This window comes from Salmo salar, chromosome ssa10 (assembly GCF_905237065.1).
Source record: "Salmo salar chromosome ssa10, Ssal_v3.1, whole genome shotgun sequence".
Taxonomy (NCBI): Eukaryota; Metazoa; Chordata; class Actinopteri; order Salmoniformes; family Salmonidae; genus Salmo; species Salmo salar.
In genome coordinates, this window is record NC_059451.1 from 10506484 (window position 1) to 10525874 (window position 19391).

Consider the following 19391-nt stretch of genomic DNA (forward strand, 5'->3'; position numbering starts at 1 on the left):
CAACTATGTAAAGAAAAAAGTATTTAATAAGATTATTTCATTCATTCAGATCTAGGATGTGTTATTTTAGTGTTCCTCTTTATTTTTTTGAGCAGTATATATATATATATATGGATATATGGATATATATATAAATAAAAATCACAAGAGGGGCCATGCCAAGCATCCTGTTTTCATGTGGTCAATTACACAGTTAGAGATTGACTAACGAAGAAAGACAGGGGGAAACAAGTATAACTCAAAGAGAGAGAGGCGTCTCCTGACCCCTCAGTGTCTCCTGACCCCTCCTGTCTCAGCCTGTAGTACTCATGCTGCAGTAGTTTGTGTGTCGGGGGGCTAGGGTCAGTCTGTTATATGTGGAGTATTTCTCCTGTCTTATCCGGTGTCCTGTGTGAATTTAAGTATGCTCTCTCCTCTCTCTCGGAGGACCTGAGCCCTAGGACCATGCCTCAGGACTACCTGGCATGATGACTCCTTGCTGTCCCCACTCCACCTGGCCGTGCTGCTGCTCCAGTTTCAACTGTTCTGCCTGCGGCTATGGAACCCTGACCTGTTCACCGGACATGCTACCTGTCCCAGACCTGCTGTTTTCAACTCTCTAGAGACAGCAGGAGCGGTAGAGATACTCTCAATGATCGGCTATGAAAAGCCAACTGACATTTAATCGAGGTGCTGACTTGCTGCACCCTCGACAACTACTGTGATTATTATTATTTGACCATGCTGGTCATTTATGAACATTTGAACATCTTGGCCATGTTCTGTTATAATCTCCACCTGGCACAGCCAGAAGAGGACTGGCCACCCCTCATAGCCTGGTTCCTCTCTAGGTTTCTTCCTAGGTTTTGGCCTTTCTAGGGAGTTTTTCCTAGCCACCGTGCTTCTACACCTGCATTGCTTGCTGTTTGGGGTTTTAGGCTGGGTTTCTGTACAGCACTTTGACATATCAGCTGATGTAAGAAGGGCTATATAAATACATTTGATTTGAAAGAGGTACGCAGATGTTTATGGGGGGGGGTCATTGGGGATGAAACTTGTTTGTTATTTATTTGAGGACTCATGGGGCAATGGGTCTTAAATTAAAACTGTTTGGCTTGTATGGAGTGTCACATCAGCAGCTTTTTTATTCTAAGAGGCTACAGAAATACTCAGGTTATAGCTCTACTCCAAACTCCAGTGACGTATTCTAACTGGCTGGCTGGCAGGCAGTCCCGAGGCTAAACTTGAAGGCTACTGTTAGAGTCTGCCTATCTTGGTCTAACCAACTCAGTTCCTCCACACAGGCTAAGGACAGCTGATTATGCCCACAAATTATACACTCAATTAAAACTAAAAGGTAAAAACATAGGGCCCCATTTAAATTACAATAGGTATTCTGATGCTAAGAAAAAAAAACGGTTGATTTTTAATTTATATTAACATTAAGTTGACTTGTTAGCTCCTCTATTACATTTTACTTGACCTTACTGCTCAATGTAAAAAAAACAATTGACAATAGATAAATCAGCCATGCAACGGAGTCGAGTAAACAGATTTTAGGCTTAATTGTTTTGTCAAGGGCAAGAGCAGAGAAAGTGGCGGGTTTCTAGTCTGAGCATGTTTCTCTGTTGACTTCAGGCAGAATCGGAAGCATTATCTGGCCTTTGGAACCGATAGGGGCAGTCTAAATTTAACCCGGTTGAAAAAGTCACTTCAGAGCACAAGTGTGTGTCTGCCGGCCCGGGGACAGGGTGCTGCGTTTCGTCAAAAACAGTCACGCTTCCTCTCCCCCAAGGTTCCGATTGACCACGTGTGACAAGAGTCCGACATGCCGGAAAAATGCTTTACAGTAGCCATTTCATGAAAGCTATTTTTTACTTTTATTATGGCCATCATTGAAAGACAAGCTGAAAAGCCAGTGCCGTAAGATACCGTTTATGCTTTTGAGCCTTTTATTGAACACCAGTGACTGTTTGCCAATTGCTGTACCTCTGCAACAATGGCATACTGTATTCATCACTACGTGCCTTTTAGAGTAGTATTTATCATTACAAGTACACCATAACACACTCCTACTTATAGAAAACACGTATGAAGCCATACATGCATACCTCCACCAGGTTGATGAGATGCAGGAAAAACTTCTGTGCATCTTGCTGTCTGTTGGAGGAGAACTCTGGGTGGCCATTGCTAACCAGGGCTTTGAACATCTTGAGAGAGATACCCTTTGGCTGGTGCTGGAATGAGAACAAGGGGTCACACACACAGTGAATGATTTGTAACCTGTCTAAGGGTGCAGCAAGACAAGACGCCAAACCAAAACCATTGAAATGTGATTGGTGGTACTTCAGGAAAAAATTATATTCTGCTAATAAACATTCTGAATATCATGAGGCCAATTTCCAACTTGAGGCGATTTCAGCTGCTCAAGTTAGGATTTGTCTCAACTTGAAAAGGGCTTTATCGTCTTCGTTTTTCAATAAAAAAAAAAAAAAATCAAGCAGAAACAAGTACAACTTGTTATTTTTCAGTTATGAGAACAGTGCCAACAGTGCAATGTCTAATCTGTGCTGTACCTACACCATCTCATACAGGCCTCCAGGCATAATGAGACAATGGGACCAATGAAGCCCACCAAAATAAACAAGCATGCTGGCAATTATCCTTGAGATCCTTTCCCCACAAAAACAATCTGCAGGCAATCATGACGCTCTTTGTTGGCTGTGTGAGATTAATCATAAATCTCACAACAGCAGGTGCTGTAGTGTAGAGTCCCTCTATGTCGGTAATCTGAAAGGAAATATGAGGATTCAGGGCTTGTATTGTACAGATTGGATTAGCAACAATTCACCCTGCTCAAGCAAGACAAGTTGATATGCAGCAGCTAGCCATCTAGGCAGTGAAAAATGCCAAAATTGCACATTTGTTAAATGAGAGCACATTTAACCCTTGTGTAGTCTTAACATTCTGTATACTCCCTTGTCCTAAAGGTTAAAAAAATGACCCGCCTTCACTAAACCCCTAAAATAAAGCAGCTTAATTGAATTTTAAACACAAAATCTATTTTGCATGAAGAAACAACCTGTCATTCATCACAAACTTTGTGAATATCTGGGTTTTCCCCTCTTCACAATTCAGAAATCAGTGGGTTTTATTAACAAGAGATAGCACTTTTATAACCTAAGAAAGTAACAGAAATGTGCAGAAAGTAGTTTTGAATGCATTTTATTGAAGGGAAACAATAAGTCTTGAACTTTTTTGGCAACATAGTGATATATTCTTATATACACTGTACAATGAGGAATTCAACTACAAAATACTAGTCTTCTCCCATTTTTTGAAACATTGCCCCCACCCACAAGGTGTATAAACAACAATAAATAAGAATAAAACAAGATAATAAATACAAAACGAAAACGTGAAGAACATAAATCAATCAACTCTAATTAGCACATGTAGGCCAGTATGCAAGTGTGTGTGCATGGACTTTTCAGATGTATTTCTCACATGTGCAGCACATAGTATTTGTTCAGGACAAGATTCAGCCCCCTGAACAGCTTTCACAAGCGCTGCAGAGGCTGCTGTGTGGGGGAGGCACTCCCTTCTTTGAATGTGTGGGGTTGCAAGTGCCTTTCCCAGCTGCTCCAGGAACACCCTCCTCTTGTTCCACTTATCAGGTATCCAGGTAGGGTTGATCTCGTTCCATATCACGAAGGCATTATATGAAGACATATCAATGATGTTATGGAAGATGACCAGGGGCCAGTCATCATCCTGAAGCTGTAAGTTCCAATCACCTTGTCCAGGCCTCCTTTGTGGTTGTAGTCCAGGATGATGGCTGGCTTCCTGTCCTCACGATCACTGATCTCAGCCATTTTGTGCAGTGTGCTCAGGAGGACCACATTCTTCTTCCTCTTTGGGAGTTAAGAAACTAGAGGGGTGGTGAAGGCAAACTTTGATGAGAAATTCAAATGAGCCTCGTGATTACTTAACCGCTCTTGGGTAGGGGGCAGTATTTTCACGGCCGGATGAAAAACGTACCCAAATTAAACGGCCTACTACTCGGGCCCAGGAACCAGAATATGCATATTATTAGTAGATTTGGACAGAAAACACTCTGAAGTTTCTAAAACTGTTTGAATGAAGTCTGAGAGTATAACAGAACTCATATGGCAGGCAAAAACCTGAGAAAAAAATCCAACCAGGATGTGGAGGATCTGAGGCTGTAGTTTTTTCAAGTGATTGCCTATCTAACACAAAGTGACTTAGGGTTCATTATGCACTTCCTAAGGCTTCCACTAGATGTCAACAGTCTTTAGAAAGTTGTTTGAGGCTTCTATGGTGAACAGAGAGCCAACAAAGGAAGTTGGAAGTTGTTGACTCAGGAAAGCACATGAGTTCATTGGCGCGCATTCACGTGAGGGGTAGCTGTGTTCCAAAACGTTTTTCAAGACATTGGAATATTGGAATATTATTGAAGTTCTAAGTTAAAAAGGCCCTAAAGATTGATGCTATACAACGTTTGACATATTTGAACGAACGTAAATATAACTTTTTTTTACTTTTCGTCGTGACATTTTGGCCGCGCTTCCTACACTTGGAGTAGCTTACTGAATGCGCAAACAACAAGGAGCTATTTGGACATAAATTATGGACTTTATCGAACAAAACAACATTTATTGTGGACCTGGGATTCCTGGAAGTGCCTTCTGATGAAGATCAAAGGTAAGTGAATATTTCTAATGCTATTTATGATTTTAGATGACTCCAAAATGGCGGGTATCTGTATTGCTTGTGAGCGCAGTACTCAGATTATTGCAAAGTGTGCTTTCCCCGTGAAGCTTTTTTGAAATCTGTCACAGCGGTTGCATAAAGGAGATGAGAAACAATATTCTCTCCTAAATGCCAAGTGTCACGCCTGGAGGAAACCTGATGGTGCCAGCATTATGCTGTGGGGATGTTTTTCAGCGGCAGGGACTGGGAGACTAGTAAGGATCGAGAGAAAGATGAACGGAGCAAAGTACAGAGATCCTTTTTGCCCACTCTAGCATAACGTCCTGATTGATGGAGTGCTGCAGAGATGGTTGTTCTTCTGAAAGATTCTCCCATCTCCACAGAGGAATTCTGGAGCTCTGTCAGAGTGACCATTGGGTTCTTGCTCAGTTTGGTTGGGCAGCCAGCTCTAGGAAGAGTCTTGGTGGTTACAAACTTCTTCCATTTAAGTATGAGGAGGCCACTGTGTTCTTGGGGACCTTCAATGCTGCAGAAATGTTTTGGTACCCTTCCCCAGAGTTCTGTGCCTCAACACAATCCTGTCTCAGAGCTCTACGGACAATTCCTTCGACCTCATGGTTTGGTTGATCTAGCTAACGTTAGCTAGCTACATGGTTGACACTGTAGCTAGCTAGCTTAGCCAGTTTAGCTAGTGACAACCTAATGTAATAGCTAGTTAGTTATTGCCACACACACACACACACACACACACACACCTGATTAATTTGTTCACTCTTTATACCAATGACAAGTTGGCTAGTTAGCCAACAAGCAGAGACCATATGGGGAGCTAAAAACACATGAAACTTTGTCTGTCAGATTCTGGGTTAGCCAAAACTAGCCATTTGATTTGCACTCGCCCTCAAAAACACAGCAGAATTTTATCTGAGAAATACTTCTTACTCCAGAAATATATAATATTACCAAGGCAGAAGGTAATTTAACTTACCTCTGATGGCATTTGGCTAAAAACCCACAAAGAAAAATATCCTCAGGCGTGAAGACACACGCTTCACTTCAAGAGCCGTGATGGTGGAGATACAGGGTTTGATGACAAGCTATTTTGAATACATTTCATTGGTCAAGGGGTCGTGAAACATTCATACAGACGTAAAGGGGAACCAATAGTATCGATTCATGTAAAATCTGGCTGTGATTCTAAATATAAAAAATTAATTCAAAATCCTCCTGCTGCAGGATTATGTTCCTTCTGCGACAAAAGGGGGCAAATTAAGATCCAACATCTAGACACCCCAAATATAGATTGGGGACAAATATTGGGTTATAATATTGAACATATTTTTTTAAAGACATGCAACACAGCCTTACATTGTTTTAACTACAAGTTAATCAGAAGGAGAATTAATGAATATTGACAGAGGAGAAAACATATTTCTGCACAAGTCCCTTCCTTTTCCCATTCTGCCAGGCAACGGTGTTCCACTCAGCTGTCTGTGTCCAAAACTAGCCGTGGCCTCAGATGAAATGCAGAGCCACATTCCTGCCCTATCCATTACTGCTGTGGCTAATAAGGGCTAAGAGAAGTCAGGGGTGTAAAGAAACATAGGCTGTTTTCCAAAAGGCTTTTAGTGCTTCATTTCCTTATTTCATAGCCTTTTACTGTACACAGTGCCTTCAGAAAGTATTAACACCCCTTGACTTATTCCACATTGTGTTGTGTTACAGCCTGAATTCTAAATGGATTAAATTGATTTTGTTTCTCACCCATCTACACACAATACCCCATAATGACAAGGTGAAAATCTGTTTTTAGAAATGTTTGCAAATGTATTGAAAACAAAATACAGAAATATTGCATTTCCATAGGTATTCACACACCTGAGACAATACTTTGTAGAAGCACCTTTGGCAGCGATTATGGCTGTGAGTCTTTCTGGGTAAGTCTCTAAGAGCTTTCCACACTTGGATTGTGCAACATTTGCCCATTATTCTTTTTTTAATTCTTCAAGCTCTGTCAAATTGGTTGTTGATCATTGCTAGACAACCATTTAAGTCTTGCCATAGATTTCCAAAAGTCAAAACTGTCACTCAGCCACATTCACGGTCTTCTTGGTAAGCAACTCCAGTGTAGCTTTGGCCTTGTGTTTTAGGTTATTGTACTGCTGAATTAATCTTCCAGTGTCTGGTGGAAAGCAGACAACCAGGTTTTCCTCTAGGATTTTGCCTATGCTTAGATCCATTCCGTTTCTTTTTTTAATCCTGAAAAACTCCTCAGTCCTTAATTAACGATTACAAGCATACCCATAACATGATCCAGCCACCACTATGCTTCAAAATATGAAGAGTGGAATTCAGTAATATGTTGTATTGGATTTGCCTCAAACATAACACTTTGTATTCAGGACAAAAAGATACATTGCTTTGCCACCTTTTTTGCAGTTTAACTTGTTGTTGAATGTTTTTATTCTGTAAATGCTTCCTTTTCACTCTGTCAATTAGGTTAGTATTGTGGAGTAACTACAATGTTTAATGACTGATTGGTGACTTTAAAACAGTTCTCCTATTTGCCTAAAATCTCTGAGTGGTTTCCTTCCTTTCCGGCAACTGAGTTAGGAAGGACACCTGTATCTTTGTAGTGACTGGGTATATTGATACACCATCCAAAGAGGAATTAATAACGTCAATGCTCAAAGGGATGGTCAAGGTCTGTCTTTTTTTTTTTACCCATCTACCAATAGCTACCCTTCTTTGCGAGGCATTGGATAACCTCCCAGGTCTTTGTGGTTGAAATTCAATGCTTGACTGAGGGACCTTTCAGATAATTGTATGTGTGGGGTACAGAGATGAGGTAGTTAAACACTATTATTGCACACAGAACGAGTTCATGCAACTTGTCAAGCAAATTTTTACTCATGAATAAATAAAGTGGTTGAATACTTATTCACTCAAGACATTTCAGCTTTTCATTTTTTATAACATTTGTAAAATATTCTAAAAACATCATTACACTTTGACATTATGGGATATTGTGTGTACGCCAGTGACAGCAAATCTCAATTTAATCCATTTTAAATTCAGCCTGTAACATAACAAAATGTGTAGAAATGGGTGTGAATACTTTCTGAAGGCACTGTAACCACATAGGTGAAAGCACTTTAACTTGAAACATGCTGCCCTCACCTATTAAATCCAATCAGATTATTATCTACGAGGTAAAGGAGCCAAAAAGGGAGAAGCCATGTTCGACATTTGGGACATGAATATAGAATATCAGTTGTAATTTCGGAATAAGCTAATATCAGAAACATTGACAAGGGATCACTTATGGACGTCACCTATTTTTTTGTCTGAATTTTAAAACGGCCTATGAGCTGTAAAATTTCACATTGAGTACATTTACATGCACACTAATACACTGAACAAAAATATAAATGTAACAATTTCAAAGATAAGGAAATCAGTCAATTGAAATAAATGTAAAAAATGTGGGCACAAAATTTGAGAGAAATACGTTTTTTGTGCGGATGGAACATTTCTGGGATATTTTATTTCAGCTCATGAAACATGGGACCAACATTTTACATGTTGCATTTATATTTTTGTTCAGTATAATTCGACCTTAAACTGATTACGGCAGTAGGGAGAGTATGGAAATAGTCATATGAAAACCTTACTCTGCTCATCTTAAATCGGCATAAGGTCAAAATTGAAGTAAGCATACGTCGATTAAAACACCTGCTTTTCTGAGCTATCCTTCTAATTATTAGGACATGTAAACAGCTTTCCAGCAGTGTATTTGATCTGCACATTTGCCAGCACCAGCAGAGTGAACCTCCCCTCTTATGTGAAGTAAATTCTGAAAAACTCAAAGTATGCATCTGAAGTCCCATCAAGTAGCCTGACTTCAGATGTGTCCATGTAAACAAATTATTCTTCTTCTAAAGCATGTAAACGTTTTAAACAAACTATTATATTAATCTGACCAGCCACAATAATCGTATTATTGTGTCCATAACCGTGCTCATTGTGTCTTAGAGGCAGAGTTCATACTCGTCATGATTCCATGTGTCTGGGATTTTTTCTAGCGACTATTCCTCAGCTTATTTTTATATATCAAGAAACGTGAACAGAGGAAAAAGTCATGAAGACCGAGCAGAACAAACGTTCAGGAGAAAGACATTTTTACAAATGCTTTTGCATTGTTCACACTACCAGCATAGACTTATTTTAGCTTGTTCATGTAATGAGGACGCTCGGAAACCAATAACATTCTGTTTTGACCTGAATGCAGACTCCTCATTATATTACACTTACATTACTAGAAGTTTAAAAAACTAGCGGCTGAATAATGACTGGAGAGGAAAAGTACAGTACACAGTTAACCACAGCTCTTTCGCCTACTTATCTGGAAACCACAAAACAAATACATTCTACAAATTGGCATTTGTCAGTCTGTAATTTTGCATGCTCACATTATAACCAGATATCGAGCTGGACGTACCCAGTCTAATACCTTGTATTCTTCTTTCATCACCTGTTCAATGAGCTCGGATTTCATTGGTGGTTTGGAGTACAGGCCTGAGAGGAGTCCGTGGCCAAGTTTAGCCCTGGTGGATAAACAAAAACAAACCAATGGATTAGTGACAAACCAATATGTCCTGTCCTATTACACAAGCTAGCATTGTAATACAGTAGCTGCTCAAACTTGACTAAGAAAAGCTCTTTGCTAACACCATCTCCACCATCAACATACAAACAAAAAAAGGAAATAAATTAAATTATTGACCAAACGGGCAAACACATATGACCCATTACACATGCTTGCATTGTAACAGCTACTCAAACCACTAACAGCTACTAAGAACAAAAGAGATTGGGCAACACCAGTGGTAAACAACTTGCTGATTTATGTGACGAGCAAAATCAAATCAACATGGTGAGGGTCATAAACATGATAACTACATTATTTAACTGTGTATTGACTTACATTTGTGTGCTGAAGTCCGTGCTGGGGTCAAGAGGTGAGTAGTCATATATCCTCTGTAGATTTCCAACATACCTAGAGTTTAAAAACAGACATCATACAATATGAGATTGAACACTACATTCATCCACTCGTATAAACCTGCCACTTACAGTACTGTAGGTATTGTTGTGCAACTATTATCCAATAGATGTGTACAAAACATGTAATAAGACCTTTAGGTAAAGTCACTTTTCTTTCATAGTCATCTTTATCGGTGTTGTTGTATGAGGGCGAAACATGACGACCCCCCTAGAACCCCACACCCAACGTCCTGATTTACTATTTTATTCCAGTCCATTCTGGAGGCCTCGCTCTCGATCTCCCTCTATCCCTCTCCCACACCATCCCAGCTGCTGGTGATACTTACGCCCTCTGGAACTCAGGGATGCTGAAGAGGACCTGCATGATGGTGCCCAGGTAGCAGCTGTTGCCCAGGTTCTTGATGCCCGTGAAACCCGAGCCGTACACTGCCTTCAGCTTCATGCCCGACTCCTGGATCAGCTCCCACTCGCTGACTCGCGGCCGCACGTTGTTTGTGTTGTCTGTGTTGTGGTGGTCGTTATCTGTTCCATTCTATTCAATCAATGGAATAAAAGGAGGGAGTCCCCATTCAAAATGGGGGTCCAGCCATACCCAGAGATGATTGATATTATTCTAGGTCCACATTCTATGTGAAATGGAAATGGCTGTTTGAAATAGGTTACTTTTGGTGACATTGACAGACAGTAGTTGTTGAAAATCACAAATTGTATTCCTACAATGACGGCAAGACGTACCCGCTGAATCTGTATAATGTCTATTCCAAAGTGTTGCAAGTGTTCGGATATTTGCGGGTCCAGGACGGCTTCTTCTTCATCAAACGAATAAATATCTGAGAGAGAAACAGTTAAACCTAGTTACAAGTTAATTGCTACTCATAACTTCACAAACAACAAATTGACGTAGGTTTATGGTCAGTTTATACACAACACAAGGGACACTTTAGTAGGGGCAGTCTGCTTTATACTAATGGAAGAATTAAAAACACTGAAATCGGGCCAAGTTTTCTTTTCTCACCAATATGTGTCACTGACCTGCTATGTCTGGGGTGAGGTTGTCCAGCTTGACTGCCAAGGGAAAGTTAGTGTCTTTGAAGTGGTCCAAGGCGTGGCCGTTTCCTCCGGCACCATCAAAGAACCACTTCCCACAAAGCACCGCTCCGTCTGACAGGTTCAACCACAGGTTCTCTTTCATCTCACACTTCTGACATTTCCATCCACTGAGAAGAGAGGGGACAGGGGGGAAACATTGAGTCATATCACATGTTGCTCTTATACATTTCTTTCAGTGTCGTTTTTCCTTGCAGGACAAAATGGCAAGAATGTCCGAAAAGCATTCTCTCTCATTGGGGTTCATTTGTTGACCTGAATTATGTTCAATAAAAAGGCTAGGACAGTCTTGTGTGTTTTTAACGTTTCTCATTATAAAGCACTTCTGGACACTAGTGCTTCTTAATGCTTAAATAATAGGAGTAACTTCCATGTCAGGCAAAAGGCACTGTAACGTTACATAGTAACTTGGCTTCAGACAGCTAAGAAAACACCTGTTGATTGGAGAGTTGCTGAGAAATGGGTCGGCCAAGTTAATCCAAGTGCTCTGGTGTGTCCCATCATGTTTTGTGCACCTCAAAGAGTGACAGAGTTGATGCAGCTGCACATGGGTGTCTGCTTGGGGTTATATTTAGTGTGGTAACCTTCTGTCTCATCTACAGAGTGACCCAGCCACATTCGGACCAATCTAAATTCGCTACCGTTCATAATTCCCATCCTTAGCACAGGAAATTGATTGACCAGTTGCTGAGAAGTCTACCTATGACAACCATGCCAGTATAATACATCTGAAAGAGAGCATATGCTTTCTGCGTATGTAGGCCTATGTGATCTGACCTTGGGAATATTCAACCAGGAGAGATATATGGGGGCAGAATCCCACAAGTAAAGTGGAGGGACGTGCAAGTAAATTAAGTCAATTGTTCTCAAAGTGGGCTCCGCGGAGGTACTGCAGGGGTTCCGCGGCCAGACCTGAAAATATATATAAAAAAATATATAAAAAAATTACATGTAATTGTTTTAATGCATATTAAACACATTTTGGGATCCGTGGAATAAGTTAAGCGGGTGCAATACAATGTAATATTAATTTACAATTTACATTAACCCTGGGTAACATGGGCCTGGGAGGCTCACAGGGATATTGGTATCCACAGTACTCCATAAATTATATATTTTTCAACTCAATACCTCCTGTGTTCCCCACCCCAATAAAAATTTTTTTACATAAATGCACTGTAATTCAAGTTGTTAAAAAGGTCCAACGCAGCCATTTTTTATCTTTACTTAACAAAAATATAACCGCAAAATTTAAAGTGTTGGTCCCATGTTTCATGAGCTGAAATAAAAGATCCCATAAATTTTCCATTGCCACAAAAAGCTTATTTCTCTCAAATTTGGTGCACAAATTTGTTTACATCCCTGTTAGTGAGCATTTATACTTTGTCAAGATAATTCATCCACCTGAAAAGGTGCAGCATATCAAGAAGCTGATTAAACCGCATGATCATTACACAGGTGCACCTTGTGCTGGGGAGAATAAAAGGCCACAAAAAATGTGCAGTGCCACAGATGTCTGAAGTTTTGAAGGAGCGTGCAATTGGTATGCTGACTGCAGGAATGTCCACCAGATCTGCTGCCAAATAATTTAATGTTTAATTCTCTACCATAAGCCTCCTCCAACGTCGTTTTAGAGAATTTGGCAGTACGTCCAACCGGCCTCACAACCGCAGACCATGTGTAACCACGCAGGACGTCCACATCCAGCTGCTTCCCCTGTGGGATCGTCTGAGACCAGCCACCCGTACAGCTGATGAAACTGAGGAGTATACCTGTCTGTAATAAAGCCCTTTTGTGGGGAAAAGCTCATTTTGAGTTGGTGGGCCTGGCTCCTAAGTGGGTGGGCCTATGCCCTCCCAGGCCTACCCCTGCCTAGTCATGTGTAATCCATAGATTAGCATCAATAATTCATTTATTTCAATTGACTGATTTCCTTAAATGAACTGTAACTCAGTAAATTTGTTGAAATTGTTGTATGTTCCAGTTATATTTGTGTTCAGTATAAATATAAAATCATTTCTGGGTAACAACTCAGTACCTTTCTGTGAATATTTTTTATAAAATGTTCTAAAATAAACAAAAATTGCTTCTTAAAAAGAGCAATTCCTCAATAAATAATTTTGGTAGGAGTGTCTGAGAGTGGACTGAGTGGGGACGGGAAAACTGAAAACAAGCTGTTATTGGCAGAGGTTTGGAACTCTTACCGCCTGGTGATGTCACCAAAACAGGCTGAAATTTCAGCCAGTCTTTTCAAACAGCTCTTCCGCTGTAAGGGCATTATCATTTTCACAATATTATTCCAACCTCACTTGGTATACATTTCCACACTATACCAAACATTAGGAACACCTTCCCAATATTGAGTTGCACCCCTCGCTTTTGCACCTCAATTCGTCGGGGCATGGACTCTACAAGGCGTCGAAAGTGTTTCACAGGGATACTGTTGGCCCATGTTGACTCCAGTGCTTCCCACAGTTGTGTCAAGTAGGCGAGATGTCCTTTGGGTGGTGGACCCTTCTTGATACACAGGGGAAACTATTAAGCGTGAACAATCCAGCAGCGTTGCAGTGCTTGACACACTCAAACCCGTGTGCCTGGCAGCTACTACCATACCCCATTCAAAGGCACTTAGATTTTTTTGTCTTGCCAATTCACTCTCGGAATGGCACACAGACAATCCATGTCTCAATTATCTCAAGGCTTAAAAATCCTTATTTAACCTCCTCCTCTTCTCATAAACTTATTGAAATGGATTTAACAAGTGACATCACTAAGGGATCATAGCGTTCACCTGGATTCACCTAGTCATGGAAAGAGCAGTTGTTCATAATCTTTTGTATACTCCATGTATATAAAACACAGAAAACCACGTTTTTGACTGCACTGGGCCAGTGCCTCATGGCAAAATGTGTAGTATTGCAGGATATTAGCTTTAAAGCTGCAACCAAACATCTCTCTGCCACATGACAAAATTTAGGGATGCAGTTGCACCCCTAAAAACATTTGTCATAAGAAACTAGCTCCCTGGTATACAGAAAATACACAAGCTCTGAAGCAAGCTTCCAGAAAATTGGAACGAAAATGGCGCCATACCAAACTGGAAGTCTTCCGACTAGCTTGGAAAGACAGTAACGTGCAGTATCGAAGAGCCCTCATTGCTGCTCGATCATCCTATTTTTCCAACTTAATTAGGAAAATAAGAACAATCCAAAATTTATTTTTGATACTGTCGCAAAGCTAACTAAAAAGCAGCATTCCCCAAGAGAGGATGGCTTTCACTTCAGCAGTAATAAATTCCTGAACTTCTTTGAGGAAAAGATCATGATCATTAGAAAGCAAATTACGGACTCCTCTTTAAATCTGCGTATTCCTCCAAAGCTCCGTTGTCCTGAGTCTGCACAACTCTGCCAGGACCTAGGGAGACACTAAAGTGTTTTAGTCCTATATCTCTTGACACAATGATGAAAATAATCATGGCCTCTAAACCTTCAAGCTGCATACTGGACCCTATTCCAACTAAACTACTGAAAGAGCTGCTTCCTGTGCTTGGCCCTCCTATGTTGAACATAATAAACAGCTCTCTATCCACCGGATGTGTACCAAACTCACTAAAAGTGGCAGTAATAAAGCCTCTCTTGAAAAAGCCAAACCTTGACACAGAAATTATATAAATATATTTTTTAATAGTATTTATTTTTTAAATTATTTTTGTTCAAAAAAAGGAATTTCTTTTTTTTATTTATTTTTTAATCGGCCTATATCGAATCTTCCATTCCTCTCAACGTTTTTTGAAAAAGCTGTTGCGCAGCAACTCACTGCCTTCCTGAAGACAAACAATGTATACGAAACACTTCAGTCTGGTTTTAGACCCCATCATAGCACTGAGACTGCACTTGTGAAGGTGGTAAATTACCTTTTAAATGGCGTCAGACCGAGGCTCTGCATCTGTCCTCGTGCTCCTAGACCTTAGCGCTGCTTTTGATACCGTCGATCACCACATTCTTTTGGAGAGATTGGAAACCCAAATTGGTCTACACGGACAAGTTCTGGCCTGGTTTAGATCTTATCTGTCGGAAAGATATCAGTTTGTCTCTGTAAATGGTTTGTTCTCTGACAAATCAACTGTACATTTTAGTGTTCCTCAAGATTCCGTTTTAAGACCACTATTGTTTTCACTATATATTTTACCTCTTGGGGATGTCATTCGAAAACATAATGTTAAATTTCACTGCTATGCGGATGACACACCGCTGTACATTTCAATGAAACATGGTGAAGCCCCAAAATTACCCTCGCAGGAAGCCTGTGTGTCAGACATAAGGAAGTGGATGGCTGCAAACTTTCTACTTTTAAACTCGGACAAAACAGAGATGCTTGTTCTAGGTCCCAAGAAACAAAGATATCTTCTGTTGAATCTGACAATTAATCTTGATGGTTGTACAGTCGTCTCAAATAAAACTGAAGGACCTCGGCGTTACTCTGGACCCTGATCTCTCTTTTGACAAACATATCAAGACTGTTTCAAGGACAGCTTTTTTCCATCTACGTAACATTGCAAAAATCTGAAACTTTCTGTCCAAAAATTATGCAGAATAATTAATCCATGCTTTTGTTACTTCCAGGTTGGACTACAGCAATGCTCTACTTTCCGGCTACCCGGATAAAGCACTAAATAAACTTCAGTTAGTGCTAAATACGTCTGCTAGAATCCTGACTAGAACCAAAAAAAATGTATCATATTACTCCAGTGGTAGTCTCCCTAAACTGGCTCCCTGTTAAGGCAAGGGCTGATTTCAAGGTTTTACTGCTAACCTACAAAGCATTACATGGGCTTGCTCCTACCTATCTTTCCGATTTGGTCCTGCCGTACATACCTACACGTACGCTACGGTCACAAGACGCAGGCCTCCTAATTGTCCCTAGAATTTCTAAGCAAACAGCTGGAGGCAGGGCTTTCTCCTACAGAGCTCCGTTTTTATGGAATGGTCTGCCTACCCATGTGAGAGACACAGACTCGGTCTCAACCTTTAAGTCTTTACTGAAGACTCATCTCTTCAGTGGGTCCTATGATTGAGTGTAGTCTGGCCCAGGGGTGTGAAGGTGAACGGAAAGGCTCTGGAGCAACGAACCGCCCTTGCTGTCTCTGCCTGGCCAGTTCCCCTCTCTCCACTGGGATTCTCTGCCTCTAACCCTATTCCGGGGGCTGAGTCACTGGCGCTCTTCCATGCCGTCCCTAGGAGGGGTGCGTCACTTGAGTCACTGACGTGGTCTTCCTGTCTGGGTTGGCGCCCCCCTTGGGTTGTGCCGTGGCGGAGATCTTTGTGGGCTATACTCGGCCTTGTCACAGGATGGTAAGTTGGTGGTTGAAGATATCCCTCTAGTGGTGTGGGGGCTGTGCTTTGGCAAAGTGGGTGGGGTTATATCCTGCCTGTTTGCCTCTGTCCGGGGGTATCATCGGATGGGGCGACCTCTCTCTCGACCTCTCTCTCTCGACCTCTCTCTCTCGACCTCTCTCTCTCGACCTCTCTCTCTCGACCTCCTTTCTACATTATTGGATAAAAGCTGTCAGCCCAATCAGTAGGCAATTCGTTACCTGGGTGGGATCTTCACGCCGTTGTCCTGCTGCCGGAGACTCCTGGCATGTTTGGAAACCTGGATCTCATCGTCCCAGGAGTCGGGCTCCTGTTTTTTGTAGGCTGACGCAGCGTTGAGCACGGCATCGCAGGCTATTGTCACCTGGGAGTCACGGGACACACAGGAGGCATTAGATCTACTGACTGGGGAGATGTGAATCACTGACATAATAAGACTAGGACTAGTCACAGGTCTAGGACTGTGGTACATACAGGAGAATATATAACCTGATCCCAGTTAGATCAGTGAGGATAAGACACAGGATATGTTCCTGAAACTTTGTTAATAATATAGAGTATCATGGTAATGTCTCGCTGATTTGTCTTTCACTGTTACTGGTAGGGGAGTAAGCCTGTAACAGGGGATAACGTAACAACGCCAAATAAATGTTACTTTTAAATCATGTAATACATGTTTTTTTATATAATGTAACAAATGGATAACGTAGTAAATCTCCAGAAAACTTATTAAAACAGTTGATTGATAATGTAATAGTTTTTCTCCCAGATATAGTAATAACTTATTACATTTTCCGGTGGCTATTACATTATCAGGTGTGTAAAAAAATGTATTAATCATGTTATTACATTATTCATTGAAGTTATTACATCTAATTTCAAACTATAATGTCGATAGAAATTGGACAGACTAAATTGTTATTACAGTACCAATACTACTATCTAAGCTACTGTTAGGAAGTCCTGCCCATTATACTATATACATGATTAACACAACCAGGTTAAATCATATACATACCAGGTTTGGGGTCAATTTATTTTCCAGTTAATTCAGTCAAGTAAACCAAATTCAAAATGATCCAAATTGAAAAGCATTGAAGAAAATTGGAATTTCAGTGTACCTCCTGAACTGACTGGAATTGACCCCAACCCTGCTTCGCACCACTGGAATCACTTCTGCAATTGTACCACTGTAATAACTACTGCTGTACACACCTTTTCTATTCATATACTGTCTTTAAACACTATTACTGTATATACACACTGAGTTTACAAAACATGACAGACTGACCAGGTGAAAGCTATGATCCCTTACCGATGTCACTTGTTAAATCCACTTCAAAATCAGTGTAGATGAAAGGGAGGAGACTGGTTAAAGAAGCCTTGAAACAATTGCAAGCGACATGGATTGTGTAAGTGAGGTTTTCAGAGGGTGAATGGGCAAGACAGAAGATTGAAGTGCCTTTGAACATGGTATAGTAGTAGGTGCCAGGCACACCGGTTTGTGTCAAGAACTGCAACGCTGCTGGGTTTTTCCACGCTCAACAGTGTCCCGTATGTATCAAGAATAGTCCACCACCCAAAGGACATCCAGCCAACTAGACAACTGTGGGAAGCAATGTCAACATGGGCCAGCATCCCCGTGGAACGCTTTCGACACCTTGTAGATTCCATGCCTCGACAAATTGAGGCAGTTCTGAGGGAAAAACGGGGGGGTGCAACAATATTAGGAAGGTATTCCTAATGTTTGGTATACTCAGCGTAAATTAATATACATTTATATTACGGTCTCTGACATGTATTATATTTGGATTATGTGAGTATTGTTTATTTTGTTGGAGCTAGAAACAAGCATTTCGCTGCACTTGTGATAACATCTGCAAATCTGTGTACGCAACCTTTGATTTGACTTATCGGTAACACTTTACTTGACACCCAGCGTTATACCATGTCATAATATGCCATAGCAACTGATATAACTTGCCATAACCAGTTATAATATGGTCATAACACTGACACATTTTGACCTATTGTGACATATTTTATGGCAGGTTATGACACCCACATGAGTGTAAAAACCCACAAAACTCAAAACATTATATTAGACCATTGCCTGTGTCAACAGTACATTTTTGTCATATACTTTTTTTATTTTTTATTAATGACCATATTAAATTATCATTGTAATTGCGCACACATTGATGTCAGATATGAGCGCCTACCCCAATGCTCTGTTGTTGATGACTGGGGTGAATGCAGGAGCAGGACAAGACACCCTCTTTTTGACTGATGACTGATATAAGGGAATGTGCGTAATAGGCTTATGATGGTCATAATGCTTCGACAGCGTCATAAAGTTTATTTTCTTAGTTCAAGTAAAGTGACACAGGATGGTCATAATGCTTCATGACAGGGTCATAAGGTTATTAAAATGAAGAAGAAAAAAAACATGACTAAAGAATTGATTACAACAAAGGATTTAAGAAAAAAAACTTTCAAAACGAAAGGAAACTTCTTGGCAGGGGAAAAATGTATTTGATTAAATGTGAGTTGACACTCTTATGTAGGTGTCATAACCAGTACATGCACACAATGGCTTTCACAACCATAAGACCCTGTGGTGAACAAAATAACACAGCATGCAAAGAAAAGAAAATCACAGGATACCTATGGCATCGGAAAACATGATATTCAAGGCAAAGGACGGTGCGCGAACCGCCGTTTCCCTTCAGAATGCATGGCACACAGAGGGCACGGGCACACACTCACTGACCAGTGCAGGCAACTCCTCAATATTTGGTAAGGGGATCTCGAAGTGGTCTGGAAATATGACGAGCTTGGCCTCGTCTTCACACTCATACTCATCTCCGTTAAAATCACCGTTTAGTTCTAAATCTTCAAGAAAGGAAGCAGACATTGACATTCAGTTACCATAAAACAGTGAGTGATGATTTATACCATTGATTAGCCTGCGCCTTTCACGAAGCATGTGTCTTGGCTAGATGGGATAAAAGTGACATGATAGGATCAAATAAAAATCATAGAATATGGTAGGCATTTCAGGTGATTAATCCATTTCTGATCTCATGTAATTTGTTAGAGGGTAACTGACATGTGGGTTATCCGATATAA

At 40.7% G+C, this 19391-nt stretch overlaps 1 protein-coding gene across 3 annotated transcripts in view; it reads right to left on the reverse strand.

The window, feature by feature from the left end:
• The window catches only part of LOC106613496 (ubiquitin carboxyl-terminal hydrolase 13), a 58381-nt gene that overhangs the window by 25622 nt on the left and 13368 nt on the right, over window positions 1-19391 (reverse strand). The window contains exons 4-11 of one of the 3 annotated variants that reach the window (XM_014215786.2): window positions 19033-19154; window positions 16481-16623; window positions 10813-10997; window positions 10516-10610; window positions 10107-10312; window positions 9701-9772; window positions 9248-9320; window positions 2091-2216 (exon numbers count right to left, since the gene is read on the reverse strand). In XM_014215786.2, the coding sequence (XP_014071261.2) occupies window positions 2091-2216; window positions 9248-9320; window positions 9701-9772; window positions 10107-10312; window positions 10516-10610; window positions 10813-10997; window positions 16481-16623; window positions 19033-19154 (1022 nt within the window). Of the gene's footprint in view, window positions 1-2090; window positions 2217-9214; window positions 9321-9700; window positions 9773-10106; window positions 10313-10515; window positions 10611-10812; window positions 10998-16480; window positions 16624-19032; window positions 19155-19391 lie in introns of all 3 variants that reach the window. The other 2 variants (XM_014215785.2, XM_014215784.2) reach the window with 2 other exon arrangements.